Consider the following 16,527-nt stretch of genomic DNA (forward strand, 5'->3'; position numbering starts at 1 on the left):
ACAATATAACAATCGACTTTATTTTTTTTCTTTTTTCTTAAGTTACTAGATAACGAAATGATTTTGATCTTTCGCGATAAACAAAAATATGATTTTAAGATGGTTTGAGGATAAGTTCTTCGATTTATATCTCGTCTCAAAACGTAGAACATGAGATCCTTGAATCGTCCGATGCTTTAGATGAGATAATAATTCATTTGGATCGTATCGTCGCGTTGTAGATAAAGGGTGCGAGAGATTAATAACAGTGCACAACGTATGATTAAGCGTTCGAAACGCTAAGAGGAACGCCGCCGCGTCTGTTTCTGTTTCGCATGCAGCGAAACAGCACATCTACATGTACGTCCTTCCTTCTTCGAACTATGATTTTTCAAGTTTCATGTCGGTGTCTGCCTTCAAGTATAGAGCAACAAGCAAGAAAAATGATGTCGCACTTATTTAGCTACGAGTTATCAAGCATCCAGTTTAAGAGAAACGAGAAGGGGACGGAGTATATGATTTATCGTTGTACCTATATAATCAATCAAGCGTGAATAACAAATACAGCGATGTGTCTCAGTCTGTTAAAAATAATGTTAAGAACTTTTGGTATGTATAAACGCGATGTACAACGTGAAATTATGTATGACGTTCAAGTTTTTTTAGGAGTTACATGTTTTTTCCAACACTAGACACCACAGACGCGCGCTTCGCGCGCGCTATTTAGCTTTAACATTATGCAATTACTACTACACTATTAACTTCTTGATACACACAACTGTCAAAATATACGATGACAGCTGCAAATGAAGTAAGCGCAGCGAGAGAACCAATTGGCAACAAAACCAGCGGCAACAAAAAACTTCGAGATATGCGAGTATCGACTTAACATGCCTTTTTTTAGAAAGGAATACGAAAAGAGAGGGAATGGAATAAATAATATTTGAATGAGAAAATTATATTTTTTAATAGAAATTAAGCATCTCGTGAGAGATGCATTTCAAATCAAACTTTTGTCTAAAACAATCAATTTTGCTATATATTTTGATAGAAATAAAAATAATTTATATAAAGTAATATATTATATTATGTATTATATAAATATTAAAAATACGTGTTTCTCTAGAGCTATTTCTTCAAAGAAAAAATATTATTATTGACATTTCATTATTTGACATTATATTTATATTAAATTATGTATAAATATAATTTACGAAAAAACTTTATATCAATTTTATATCAATATAAACTAGCGCGACTGAAAATAGCTGGAAGTCGATTAATAGTCGGCTATTCCTATCATGCTTCACGAACAATTAGATCGAAATAGAAAACATGTGGAGAGAAAAGTCGTTCGTATCTCTCACTGTTACTAGTAATTATATAGAATATCCGACAGGACATTTCTTTCGGAAATTCCGTAATCGATTCGAAGATAATTTTTCCGCGATAGAAACAAAACGAACTCTATTTAAAAAGCAGAATTTTACTTGACACACAAGCAGATAGAATATTTTTGTCTTTGTAGATCGAGTTTAATTTCACGCTCTATATACGGCGAGACTCTAAATTAATTCGCCCATCGATCGTCATTAAGTCTCATCGCGACTGCTGACGTCGGCATATCGTGTCGGACTTGTGAAAACGAGTCGTAACTCTCTCGATTGAGCAGCGAGAGCAAAACCATCAATCACCATTAGAATGTATTTTTTTTCCACCGGTGAAAACGCGGAATTAATAAAGAGAGATGAATTACAATTTTCGCATATGTCGCTTCGTCGAAGTAAAACTTGATAGAGAGGTATTAACATTATACTCTTAATTATGTAAGACAATTATATGAGACGTCTCACTTGATATAATATATAATTATTTCCACGAATTCTATCACAAATAATATTTTTATAATTAAAAGTATATAAGTTGAATTATATTTTATTTATTATATTTATTAAAATTTTGTATATTTTTTAAATATACAATTTCATATTGTTTAAAATTCTATATTTTTATAATTCTAAAATTTATAAGCACATTATTGTGTCAATAAATTATTTTTTAATGAATTTTTTACATTTTACATATCTTTCTAAATCTGAGAAAAGAGCTTGAGAATCGATTTATAGAATTGTTTGCGCAGCTTGAGAGAGAAAATCTCAGTATTCTCGATTCGACATCTTATTGTTAATACGATCGCACAATTGTGTCCGCAACCTTACGATCAAAGTGCCGAAATAGGATTGCGATAAGATCGATCCAATTTTTGGAATTGTACAAAAGAAACCATCGAAAACTTTGCGGCGCGGATCTTTATCGCGCAATGTAAGCAGAAAGTTTCGGGTTATCGCTATAAATACGCGAGAATCAAACGTCGAGAGAAGAACAAAACGTTCAAACGCAATGGACAAGATTAAAATCTTCTCGGAGTCTGCGGCAATATTTGGGCACAGTTTCTGTTAACACCTTCCACTTAAAGTCTACACACTTTAATCAAACCAAACGAACGGAGATGTTGTCGTACTTAATTAAAATACTTAATTAGATACTTAGACATTCTCTCTCTCTCTCTCTCTCTCTCTCTCTCTCTCTCTCTCTCTCTCTCTCTCCCCCCCCCCCCCCCCCTCTTTTCCCCTCTTTCTCCCTCTCTCTAGTATTTTTTACCAATTTATGAATTTACAAGAGAGAATTGTCCAATCAAAAAATGTATTATCTATCTTATAAAAAATAAAGATTAAATTGGAAACAATGTAGAACTTTATGTGACATGGATAAAAGAAATTTAGAAATAAATTCTAAAAATAAAAACATATATAACACTAGAAATGAGTAATTGACATCGTGAATAATCATGTATTTACAGAGGTACAATATTCATTAACATATATATTATTCAGCGAAAATGTGATTGACGTAATCAATATTTGTTGATAATTTCAATGAAAATAAAATCTGTAGAAAAGTTTATAACATAATTTGTTTACAAAAATATTCAACATTGGAAATAACAGTTCTTCAGAAGAAAGAAAGAGAGAGAGAGAGAGAGAGAGAGAGAATCAGCTTTAAAACTATAAACACAACTATTGCGTTTTACTCTCAATTACTGTCCACATATATTACTTTGTAAGCAAAAAGGAATTTAACATAGATTATGACATGTTATGATGTTTAATATAAATTTTAATTATACTGTACAATAATACCGAATTAACATAAATGCAGGGCAATATGCAATGCGCGCGCGCACGCACGCACGCACGCACGCACGCACGCACGCACGCACACACACACACACACACACACACACACACACACACACACACACACACACACACACACACACACACACACACACCACAGGTCTGAAAGTGTCGCAAACCACTTTCGAACAGATCTCGTAGAAATAAGCACGTTACATAAATGAGAAGCGTATTCTTCCAAGGTCGCGATCGGCGACAATCCAATCAAGTCTCGTTTACACGGTGTTTTTCGGTGTGTTCTCTGCCGAGGACAACGATAGAAGCGAAATACCTATAACGCGTTCACCAGCCACGTTACGCTATAGTGTCGAAAATATGAAGGCCGCCGCGCCGGCTCTACGACGAAGGCTGCTCGCAGAGGTAAAAAAAAACGTGGTAATCGCGGAAGGGGAGCGAGGAACGTGTGTTATTATCGATATCGCCTCGACTGGACGAAAAAAAGAGAAGGTCTCCGGAGCGCGTCCGTGGATATTGGCCGGCCGAGAAATGAAAGAGAACACGACGGAAGTTGCCGGCCGGCCGGTGCAAACACGATATCTCGTTCCCAGCTCTCTTCTCGGCGTTTAACTTCGAACCCACCTTTTTCTTCATCGTCGTATAGCTCGATTGCTGCCATTATTTTTTCGCGAAACTTCTGGGACGTTTTTGAACCGTGATAAATATTTTCTACCGTTATTAACTGCATTTGATTTGAGACTGTAGTATACATAATTGCAATCTAAAACGATTTTTTTTTATTATATACTATACTATTGCTATGTGTATTCATTTTTTGAAACTTTTATATTAATATTGGAATTATTAAATAGTTAGATAATAATTTAGTTTAGAAATTAGAAATTGTTTTTAAGGAAGATTATATTTAACATTAAAATTATTTTACTTATAATAAAATTGTCCCAAAAACGGGCCACCGATTATATTATTAATAAGTTGATAAGTGATGATGATGATGATAAATAATAATAAGTTTGCAACCGATATTTCATACCTCAATCGTCCATGAATCTCCAGAGATCCTTTTTCGTCGATAAATTTTGAAGCGATTGAATAATAATCGAACGGAGTCTTTACTATCTAAAGAATCGCAAAAAGCTGAATACCGACTCGCATCGTTGCGTCTGTAAAATGCTGATCGTCGTCGTTCAATCGTGAGAAAGCCGATCGTGGATTCTTGCCATAATGTTGCCGCCGATCATCGGCAACATTAACAGCAGCGACATACTGACGTTGTATACGAATCCCGGCAATGGCAACGGCAGAAACGTGGTGGCAACGCGGACAGTCAACAGAGGCCGCTATGCGGAAATTGGCGTTAAGAGGTAAATTTTTTTTTGTAAAATAGATAATAAATCTAAGACTTATACTATAAAAAATAAATCTAAGACACTATAACTATCAACACCGAGAATGCTTATTCTATTCATGTTTTTATCATTTCTTCTCTTTGTCAAACAAACGGTATTCATAAATAAAGATAGATGGAAAATGATGTTGAAAGTAGCTCGAATTTATAACACGTATTTAATTATTATATTAAAATTATTATGTATCTTATAGAAATTTACAGCGTGTTTACATGCTCTCGACAGTTAGAATGTATTATTTTTCGATGTAAAAATGATGACGAGGTACACAGATGGTAATTGAAGCATGCCTTCTAGCTAGAACGTAAAAACATAAAAATAGATCGGTAAATTGTGTAATCGAATTTAAATGAAGGTCTATTTCACGAGCAATCCAGGATCAATAGAGTAAGTTAGAGGAAACTGGGGATCTCGCGCGCTGTGGTTGGTGCGAGGAAATCGATTTTAATCAGTAGTTAATATGAAATATGATAGCAAAGTGGCCGTGCGCGAGAGGAAGCCCTTCGGTTGATTCTTATGTAAGCCGCTTTAGCCGTAATCCGCTTACGGTCCCACGAATAGACCCCGGACGAGTCTCGTTATTTCTTTTTCTCTCTTGTTTTCGCGAGGAGTTCGCCCTGTTGTTCCTTCAAAAATCTTCAAGAAGAAACAAGATTTCTTTTCAAATTAGAAATTAAATTGATTGAGATTGAATTCAGAATAGCGACTCTTTTACTCCAAATAGTAAATTATATTGTATGATATTATACATATTAGACTTTTGTTTTAAAAATACAAAAAGCGCAAGATTTTTTTGCAAATTATAATTTGTTTGCTGAATACATTTAAAAAATTGAATTTTAAAGATACTTGCTAAGCATTACATGCTGTAACTAAAAATAAAATAATTTAACACAACGAATACAAATTGATGATAATTCTACCTTCGGTTTTCTCATAAACTTCAAAATAAAATGCAGTATTTTTTTTAATTATTTAAATAATTACGCAATTAGACATTCGGCAATAAAATAAAGGATTCTAATACTGATTCATATAATCTTTGTTTATATAATCCATATTTATTAGAATAATGATATGCATACAATTATTTTCCATAGAAAACTTCATGTACGCAACGAAATAAATACTTTTTCGATTCAATACATAGGGTAAACTCGGGTATGATGGCCATACGGAAAAGATGGCCCATGGCTGTAATTTCTCCAATAATAGCTAAACAGTGCATTTTTGTAGTCATTCTCAAAGATAATCAATATTTACAGTAGTTTATGTGCGTACACTATTCGAAATAACAATATTGTGAATAATATATCATATTTTTTACTTTCGACTGCCTGCAAAGTTTTTCATGTGTCTGCTAAAAGCTGCTATAACGTCGAATAAATTACAGTTAAGTTGCCGTAATCAACGTTACACACATAATTAAGGTATGTAAATTGTAATTTGACCTATATATATATATATATAATTTGTATTTCTTATTCCACTATTTATTTATAAATACTATGGTCATCTTTTTCTCACAGTTTGGGTAAGATGGCCCACTTTTTTCATGATAAGTCGGCCCACACAATCGATATATTAATATGACTAGCTGCGAGATAAAAATCGATTAATTGCTTATCACACAGCTCGTGGCACTGGCTTTTTGTTATTATAGAAGAGAATTGTAGATGATGTGCAATAAAAGTAAGTATTATAAGATTTTTCATTTTGATTTTGTGCTAGTTTCGGGAAATATTGTGATATTTACTTCGTAAGTGTTTAGCTATCAAGTGAGAATCTCATCATTTAATTGCCCGATATCGCGTTGCTTCTTGAGTTTCTATAGAAAGAATTTAACAATACTTATCGCATAACAAAGTGACACGGTAGTCAATTAACTTTTACTTATACGGAAAAACGGTAAACTGTACTGCTAAAAATGAGGTTAGGAAGTGAGGTTATAAAACCTGTCTTGTGTACTGACAAAGCATAGTCAATTGCTTGCTTCTTTAATTTAATTAGCGCCTGCCTCTATTCCGAGGACAATTATGGCCAGTTTACCACTGTTTGAGTGTTTTTCACTGTTTGATTACTGTACGGTTGAGTAGCGAAGTTTAAAAGGCAATTGCAAGCAGACAGTATTAGTCGCAATACTTTAAAAAATTTTTTCGTTTGGGCGGAACACGTCCGAACACGTTAAAACGTGTCGTCCGTGACTACACTCGAAACACGTCCGAACTAGTCCGCGTACGTTGGGTGAATAAAAAGCATAGTCAATGGCTGCGTTCTGCCGATACTCCGCTAGCCTAGCAATCGTGAGCAGTCGCTCGTTTCCTCTCCTTTTAATCCATTGGGTCAAAGGAGAGGAAACGAGCGACTGCTCACGATTGCTAGGCTATATAGCGGAGTATCGGCTGAACGCAGCCAATATATGCGTGCAAGGTGATAGAAATTACTTCAGAATTTTCAAAAAGACAATAATAATAATATTTATAAATGGTATTTATAAATAGTGACAGTATTTGTGTTTTTATAGATACCAAATAAAAATAGGAATTGAGAACATACTCGAGGTTAATCTTGAAAGAAGATTTAAACCTGCTAAAAGGGTGGAATGAGGCCTACCTGCTCGCTTGGAATGAAGGAAGAATGCATCATATTAAAATGATGCAAAAACATGGTTTTCCGCTTACTTGAGATGATCTTTGTACACTGGCTTATAACTTTGCTAATCAACTTGAAGTCAAACACAGATTTATAATGAAACTCAAAAAGCTGGATGAGTGGCTTTATTCATTTTTGTCTAGACATCCTGATGTTTCTGTACGCAAATCAGAAAGTTTATCTCTTGCCAGAAGTTTTTGTATGTAAGTAGATTGGATTTAATGCATTCGCTGCAAGCGGTGGCTGCATGAAACGTGTACATCATTTATTGATGTCTGCCAAATGTGTGGGAAAATTATATATATATTTTTAACTAAATATGTGAAATTATAAGTTTTTTTAATCATTTTACAAGATGTTAAGTGCATCTTTAACATTAAAATATGTATGGCCAACTGTTCCGTAATGCTATGGCCATCTTTTCCTTAAAGGTCAGATAAGATGGCCAATGCATATATGTTGTAATACTTTGATAATATAAAATTTATGTTAAGTGTTTTCTTCTTAATTTCGATAGTTTTACGTACTTTAAGCTTCAGCGAAGGAATATACCAAACACTATTAAAAAATAACAAAAATAAATGCATGTTTTTTGCATTTTAAAAAACTATGGCCATCTTATCCGAGTTTACCCTAATTAACGTGGCGCGCAAATCGTCCATAAATGTAATTCCAACGATTTTCCACGATTGTGTCTTCCACTTAATCAAAGAGACCTCCGTGGAGATCCCTAGTTTCCCAAAGGGCACTCCTCTCTTTCTGGAAGCCATCAGATTGTTTCCTTTTTTTATTTTATGGCTTTCTTCCGCGATATAAAAAAAAGCAAAGCCGCTTGCTCGTCATCATCACCGCAAGATTAAATGATCGCTGAACTGTGCGAGTCTCTTGTAACGTAGACGGAGCGTAGAATATAGTGTTTCGCATGATTTCCTCGGTATCTTGACGAGTTACTTCATTCACGAAGTTAGTATTGTTTGAACAAATAGGATTTTTTTCTTAATGTTTGACCACAATCGTGGTTCGTCAATATTTATCGAAATAATCACAACATTATAATTAATAATTAAAATTATTATATAATTATATCTCATAGAATGGACTCCATTGACGTCATGTAAGTTATCACAAATAATGAGTGAATTATTATATTTCATAGAATACTAAACTAAAGTTACTATAATCATGTAATATAATCAGGGTTAAATTATTATGTACCTACTATCACAAAATTGGGTGACTTGTTGATTTTCTAACAATAATTTACGGAATCCTATATAGCGAGTGAAAGTCCCTTTATTCCGAAGAATCGTGTAGAGAGTAGGTGGAAAACATTTTCACAAATCCACGAGGACGTGTGTCGAAGGATAATAATATCAATGCAAGTCTCGCTTTGACGAGATCCTTTCTCCGCAGAATTCCTCGCGAGCCGACGGCAGAAAACCCATTTCTACTCTGTGGAAATTGAGTCTGACTTCCAAATCCTCCAGGGGGAAAAAGGAGAAGTCTCCCGGTATTTTCCGAGTTGCGAATATATCGACTCGAGAGTCCTTTGAAAGTACATCGAGTCTCCACGGGGATATGCACGTCCGCCCGATGTTCTTCCGGTTTCCCTTAAGCCGAACAGCCACTCGTCATTGTACTCGCTTTGAGAACGCGTATCGTTATTCATCGTCGAAGAGGAAAGACGAAAATGTTGATATTACACAGGACAAAAGTATGCGACACTTTGGCACCGTGCCAAAAACGATGACGATGAGGAACAGTTTGCAGAGACACACGTCGTTGGAAACGTTTTCTTTTCGTTAAACATATAGTTTTATTTAAAAAATGATTTGTTTTCAAGAAAGAAAATTAGTTATTCCTCGTAGTTTTTAAATGTACCTAATTTCATAATTACCTTTGAAATACTTTGTCACGTTTGCAATTTTGAGAAATTTGAAATTAAAATTATAAAAAGGTATTTTAACGCATATTTATCATGCTCTATAGTTACGGCATGTGAAAGTCTTGGAACAGTTTTTGTTTCATTTAAAATTAAGTATATCGTTAGAACTTTTAATCCTCCTTACGTGAAAATTATAATATTAATAAGATTTCGTGATTAAAATATGAGATTTATTATATTGTGGAAAAATTAATAAAGTGAAAATTAAATCAAGCCATTTTGGAATTTTGAATCACAGACAATCTATATTTTTTAATTGTTTATTTAATAAACACAAGTAGGTAAGAATTTTTCAAATTGCTGAACACAAATTCGATGTTAAAATTGATATAGTAATACAGTATTGCAAATGATAAATACAATGCTCAGTATAAGATTGTTTCGATAAATCCGTGTTTTTTTATTTAAGTTTCTGCAATGTAATAGATTCAACATTTGATCACACAACTGTTATTAATCTTTACAACAAATTTTTTTTAATTAAAAATTTTAACAATATTATTAATTCTAAATAGGAGTTTCTAATACATTATGGTAGCTGTGGCATTATAATTACATTAAAATAGATCTTTTTTATGATTTAATCTGAAATTTTGTAAAATTGTGGGCTGGACAGGATATTTCTGAAACCACAATTGTAGTAGATGTAAAAACTATAATAATAATTATTCTCTTTTTCTCCGGGTCTTTTATTAAACTGTCTAATAAATAGTGTAGGTAATGTTTTTAGTTAATATTTTTAACATTTGTAATTTAACATTATTTTTTCTATTTCACGCCTTTTTATACAATTTACAAAATTAACAATACATTTTTAACAGGCTTTTGTTTTGAATCATAGACTTAAGATCAGTTAAGCTTATCATATTATTATTAATATTCATTGAAGATTGCAAACGTAAAACAGAAAATTGTATGGACAGTCGAAACCGTCCGTAATGCTTAGCGAGCGGAGAGTATCGCGTATTACAACTCGGGTAACTTAAACTCGCTAGTCGCTGTAATACGGTGAACGGGTCTCCCAGGCTGAAACTCAAGGAGGACGCTCTTCGGCTTCGGTTTCGCTCTATGCAAGAAACCGGATGCACGGAAGTCGCTCTAAAACACCTGACTTCTGTTCTCCTTGCCCCGTTCTCGCTTTCTTCTTCCTGTCTACCCTCTTTATTCAAACTTTTTTTTTTACTCGCGAGAATAAACGACATTTCACCTCGTAAGTCGAGTATTGTTCTCAAGAGTATCGTCAAAGAGAGAGATTTGTAGAATTTCTGAAGCTTTATTTAACGATTGATTGTAAGAATAACCATTATTCAATTCCTTTTTATGTTTAATTATTATATTATTATATTTAATCTTTATCATAAGAAATAAAATACATTTTTTGCGCTATAAGCTATTTTTTCTAGATAATAAAATATATTTTTTTTATCTCCGAAAAAAATAGTATAATAATAATATACGAAAAGTTAGGTCATGAAGAAGATTAAAACTTAATGTTAAACCGGTCTAACCTTAATTCTTAATGTTAAAATTGGAATATTTGAATCATTTTATTCTGATATATTTTAATTTCAAATCTATTTTAATGTGTAACATTAATTTTCTTACGAAAATTATATCAGACATTTTACCGTCGGACATGTTGCAACTCAATACTTTTATTTTTACATTTTTTTAACACTGTTGGAAAATTTGTGTTAAATATATAACATAAATCACATGTCCCAAACGGTCCACTCAAATTGTTGTGTTAATTTAACATAATATGCATATGTTAAATAGTAACACCGATACTATGTTAAAATATTTCAACAGAAAGGAAATATAATTCTGATCCTAATTTGAGGTTAATTATGTGTACAATTAACATAACTTTTATGTTGAAGTTAAGATTGTAAGATAAAATCAACACTCTTTTTCTGTAAATTGTTATTCCCACTTCTGTTATAGAGTAAAATCAACATTTTTTTCGATAAATTTTAACACATTTAATAAATACGTTCAAATTGTATTACTTTAATATATTTTTTAAATTATTTTAATAATTTGACATTTTAAATTTGTTAAGTTCAATTAACACATAGCAGGCATATGTTTAAATTGCACAAATTAAATCTACACATATATGTATGTGTTGATTATTTTACACAAAAATTTTAACAAGGATCTTTTTTAACAAAACTACAAAAATTTTCCAGCAGTGTAGAGAAAGATTTTAGCAAAAGAAAAGACTAATATCAAAAACAAGATATAAAAATAGAAAACTAGTGGATGCATAAATTAGATTTCGCGCTCAAGAAAATAATTTTCACGAATCAAAAGTTAACTGTGCTGGACAAATATAAATTTTATATTTGTCCTAAGTCTTGCTGGGAAGAGAGAGTGGCATTGATGTCATTATCCTTTCTCCGTCAACGGGAAGCGGAATTTAATGGCACACGTCGGAATACACCTTGACGCGTGATCGATCGACAATGAGCTCACTTTGTCGCACGTCGTTCGTGTCTCTTCCCTTTTCTTTCTCTCTTGTTCTCTATTTATCGACGATGCCGACCGTTAGATCAGACCCTTCCGAATGAACCAAGAAAAACAGCGCCCATTTACGAGGGGCGTTCAAGCCAAACCAGGACTTTTGAGACATAGAATAACAGAACGTATTTAAACGAGTAAAAATTACAATTTTATATCTTGATATAATCTCCTAGCTGCTACATTTTTATTGGAGAAAGTAAAAGATAGTATATGTCAAGAGACACGGTAGTGTCTCGTGCCAAGTACACGCGGAGCGAGACCGACCGTGACTCTTTTACGCGACGCGACGGGTTGCGAGTACCCGAGATGTTGAGATCTCGATAACGAGTGAACGAATCAAGTTCTAAGTAGGCTTGATCGATATATAGCTTGGGGTCCAATTATAGGGGGGGGGGGGATTTCTCTTATAATATTCCGCTACGTGCCCTACACTCTTAAGCATGTACCGCGTAGTATCTCCAAATTCGAGGTACTAATTTCTAAATGGAAATGACATTTGGAGTTACATGCTGCTAGGAGATACTTTTCCCGGTACAGTAGCACGAGGTACGGAATACACGAGGTACTGATAAAGGAGGAGGTACCGATTGGAGGTACCGCACTTATAAATTCACGGTACAATTTTTTAGGAGATACAGTTTTAGGAGGTACAGTTTTTTAGGGGGCTTCCCGTATGTACCCCGTACATACGTACCTCGTACGTACATATGTACCTCGTACAAATATGTACCTCCTACATATGTACCTCGTACAAAAGACATTCGCGAAGCACTCGACGCGGACGCGTGCACGAACGTGTCATAGGAGGTACAGTTTTAGGAGGTACAGTTTTTTAGGGGGCTGGCCGTATATACCTCCTACATACGTACCTCGTATACGTATATAGCCAACCATGGCATGATCGCGACATTTGTTGAACGAAAGACATTCGCGAATAGCAGCGGGCAATATTATATCATATATCCACAATTCGAAACTTTATTACTCTTTTTAAACTGAATTTGTTTCTTAAGATAATTTTTGAAAAATTATATATTTGCGCTGGTATGACATATGTAGACTATATATAACGTTTACTTCAAATTAAGAAGTAGTCGACCACGTAAGGCAGTTGGCTCACGATGCAGAGGTCCCGAGTTCAAATCCCACCAAGGTAAGTGTGTTTTTCAAATACAAAAAAATATTTATAATCATAGACTGCATTTTAAGAAACAAATTTAGTTAAAAAATAATAATAAAATTTCGAAATAAATAATTTTTTTTGTCGGGTGAATATTCGTTGCCCATAACGTACTTCCTAACTTCGAGGTACCATGTACCTCCAATTTTTGGCGACACATGCTTAAGAGTGACTTATGTCCCTCGTAATTACGTAGGGACAAAATTTCAACGTGTACCTCCAATTTTTGGCGACACATGCTTAAGAGTGTACGAGCTGAGATATTGCGACGCAAAGTCCAAATGTGAAAATTTTATTTTAAGATACTTTCTTCTACGTCGACCGCTCTCATTCAATATTATTATGATTATCAGAGAAATGTCACTTTCACTTTTTCGACGCTGGCGGCGCAGGTATCGCCAGTTTCGATATCGCGCGCGTATTTCGATCGATCTAGTAGGTAAATTAGGTCGATAGACTTATCGGTCAGGAGGAAGATTTCTATTTAGGTAAATTAAGTATATATATAATATATATTGAGTCAATTGCTTCATGTTTATCTGGAGAGATTTCGTATCCTTACATCATATTACCACCGCTGCCGGAAAAGAAGGTTCTCTACGCTTGGCAGAAAGTGCCGATAGGGAATTTTTAGTCGATTCTTATGAATCAAGCTTGAATTCGATGTCTAGGTATCCCAGGTTGCCGATGACGAGGTCCAGATAGTGCGCTTCATAGTTTTCGTTGTCCAGGTGTAATCGTACGTTGAATTCGATGTCTAGGTGTCCCAGGCTGCCGATGACGAGGTCCACATAGTGCGCTCCGTAGTTTTCGGTGTCTACGTGTATTAATACCTTGAATTCGATGTCTAGGTGTCCCAGGTTGCCGATGACAAGGTCCACATAGTGCGCTCCGTATTTTTCGGTGTCTACGTGTATTAATACCTTGAAATTGATGTCAGTGTCCCAGGTTGCTGATGACGAGGTCCAGATAGCGCGCTCTATAGTTTTCGGTGTCTAGGTGTAATAATACTTCGAAATCGATGTCTACGTGTCCTAGGTTGCCGATGACTAGGTTTACATAGTGCGGTTCGTAGTTTTTGGTGTCTAGGTGTATTAATAACTTTAAATCTGATGTAGGACACGTAGATATCGAATTTGAGGTATTAATACACGTAGACACCGAAAACTACGGAGCGCGCTATGTGGACCTCGTCATCGGCAACGTGGGACACCTATACATCGAATTCAACGTATTATTACACCTGGACACCGAAAACTATGGAGCGCACTATCTGGAACCCGTCATCGGCAACCTGGAACACGTGGACATCGAATTCAAGGTATTAATACACCTGGACACCAAAAACTATGGCTACAAAATGAGGGGTTAGTCAATCATTTTTTATCAACATTCGCCGAGTTATTGCGAAAAAACGAAAATTTTGGTTCCCCCAAAAAATAAAATTTTCGCGGTTTTTTGGATTTATCTCGTTTCGATTAATAGATAGCACTTTTTCGCTCCTGAGAAAGTTGTAGGGCTTGAAAAAACGAAGAAAATGAGCGGTGACTCGTTCCGATTCGTCAAAAATTGGTTTTCCCTCCACCCCCCTCAAAAAGCTCTGGGTCTCATGATACGACAACTCAAAAATAAGCTTTTCTAAACACCCCCAACACGCCTAAAAAGGAATAAAAAAGTTCGCGTCACCTGAGAGCAAAAGCCTTTTTTTTTGTCTAATTTGGCTGGCCTAAAAGAGAATATGTATATTGCTTTGAAAGATAATTGTTATGCAACTACTTTAAAGAAATAAAACCCAAGTGGTATTTTCGTATTCCTATTCAAGGGTCTTCCTATTCTAAACCCAAGTGATAATAGCTTCTTAATTCTCTTTAACAAATTTTTAATATTACAAAAAATCATTTTAATTACAAATTATTGAAGAAGTAACAGTACAAAATAAAAATATTTAATTAAAACAAAATAAATAAATTTTTTTTGTAAAAAAACTTGGCGCTGTTTTTTTACTCCTGTCGCATTCTTCCCTAAATTATGTTTGTTTTTTATTCAAAAATCTTAGTACTAATGTTTAAATTTTAATGTTTAAATTTCAAAGTTTAGCAGCGCCAAGTTTTTTTACAAGAAAAATTTATTTATTTTGTTTTAATTAAATATTTTTATTTTGTACTGTTACTTCTTTAATTCTCTGTAATTAAAATAATTCTTTGTAATATTAAAAATTTGTTAAAGGGAATTAAGAAGCTATTATCACTTGGGTTTAAAATAGGAAGACCCTTGAATAGGAATACGAAGATACCACTTGGGTTTTATTTCTTTAAAGTAGTTGCATAACAATTATCTTTTAAAGCAATATACATATTCTCTTTACAATTGGCGCAATTTAATATAAAGATTTCACATCTTTTTTTGAAATACATGTCACTTGAGTTAAGTTAGGTAATATAATTTTGTGAAAAAGAAAATAAAGATTTCACATCTTTTTTTGAAATACATGTCACTTGAGTTAAGTTAGGTAATACAATTTTGTGAAGAAGAAATTAAACATTTCACATCTTTTTTTTTAAATACATGTCACTTGAGTTAAGTTAGATAATATAATTTTGTGAAAAAGAAATAAAGCTACCATTTAGGTTAGATTTTTGAATTTTATATTAAACAAGAAAAGAGATAGTATATTATTAGTTACAGTCGACAATAAAGAGTAAGCATATTACTTGATTTTGACAGGTATTACTTGGCTATTACAAAGATATCAAAATAAGCTGTATTTTAAAAATTCTCCTTAAGAAACTGGCATTACAGTAAGCATTGATAGAGTAGAGTGGGGAAAAGTACGCACTTAGTTTTTGATCCCATATATCTATCGTTGAGATAGCTAGAGTCTTGAAATTTGAACTGTAAAATCTTCAAACATTCTTTTTCAAAATTCACTAGGGGGCTCATGTCTATATTTTGAATACATTCCATGTAATAAACTTTTCTTGAACTGATTGCAAAAATGCCACCGGTGGGGTAAAAGTTCGCATGCAGTAGGGCAAAACTGCGCAATGCAGGTATATTCGTTTTCGTGTAAATTAGGTTGACAATACTGAGTTAATTCGTAAACTGTCATGACATGACAGCCGATTCGACTGAACAGCGTTGAAACTATTAGTATTTTCGATTTGTTGACTCGATCCGACTCGGGTCAGATCGAAAGTTCAGTTTGAAACTCGATGACTCTAAACTATCATGGTAGAAAACATTTATTAACTTCCATCAAATATTCTTAGCATTATTTTCGTTATCATTTTTCCGAACTTTTAATCTGACTCGAGTCGGGTTGAGTCAACAAATCGAAAACGCTATATGAGGTAAGTTTCATTTTTCTTTTTCAACTTTCTGATATAATATTTTGATTTCTTCTGAACTGTATTTCATGAGAAATAAACTTAAGTAAATCATTGATAAGATATTTTGATTACCTTGTTTCTAGCGTGTGTCATGCATTCTATATTAGACATTATAAATTATTATCCGTATATATTATAGTAACGCTTACCGCGGTAATTTAGAAAGTTTCTCATGCCACTTAGAAAGAAACGAAGAGTGAGTTAACCTAAGATTAAAAGTTAACTGACG

General features: G+C 33.8%; 1 protein-coding gene and 1 long non-coding RNA gene across 15 annotated transcripts in view; both read left to right on the forward strand.

Annotated features, from left to right (window-relative positions):
• The window catches only part of Spri (Src homology 2 domain-containing protein sprint), a 541,914-nt gene that overhangs the window by 463,885 nt on the left and 61,502 nt on the right, over nt 1–16,527 (forward strand). For 2 of the 14 annotated variants that reach the window (XM_071776346.1, XM_071776365.1), the window contains exon 2: nt 4,320–4,558. The exons of 11 other annotated variants lie outside the window; for them this stretch is intronic. In XM_071776346.1, the coding sequence (XP_071632447.1) occupies nt 4,419–4,558 (140 nt within the window). In that variant the 5' untranslated portion in view covers nt 4,320–4,418. Of the gene's footprint in view, nt 1–2,715; nt 3,597–4,319; nt 4,559–16,527 lie in introns of those variants that run through there. One more of the 14 variants, XM_071776355.1, reaches the window with a different exon arrangement.
• Nucleotides 5,603–8,008, forward strand: LOC139813724 (uncharacterized). Its single transcript, XR_011732226.1, has 3 exons — nt 5,603–6,033; nt 6,133–6,295; nt 7,128–8,008. It is a non-coding gene; the product is annotated as an uncharacterized lncRNA (long non-coding RNA).

Source organism: Temnothorax longispinosus, chromosome 1 (assembly GCF_030848805.1).
Source record: "Temnothorax longispinosus isolate EJ_2023e chromosome 1, Tlon_JGU_v1, whole genome shotgun sequence".
Lineage (NCBI taxonomy): Eukaryota > Metazoa > Arthropoda > Insecta > Hymenoptera > Formicidae > Temnothorax > Temnothorax longispinosus.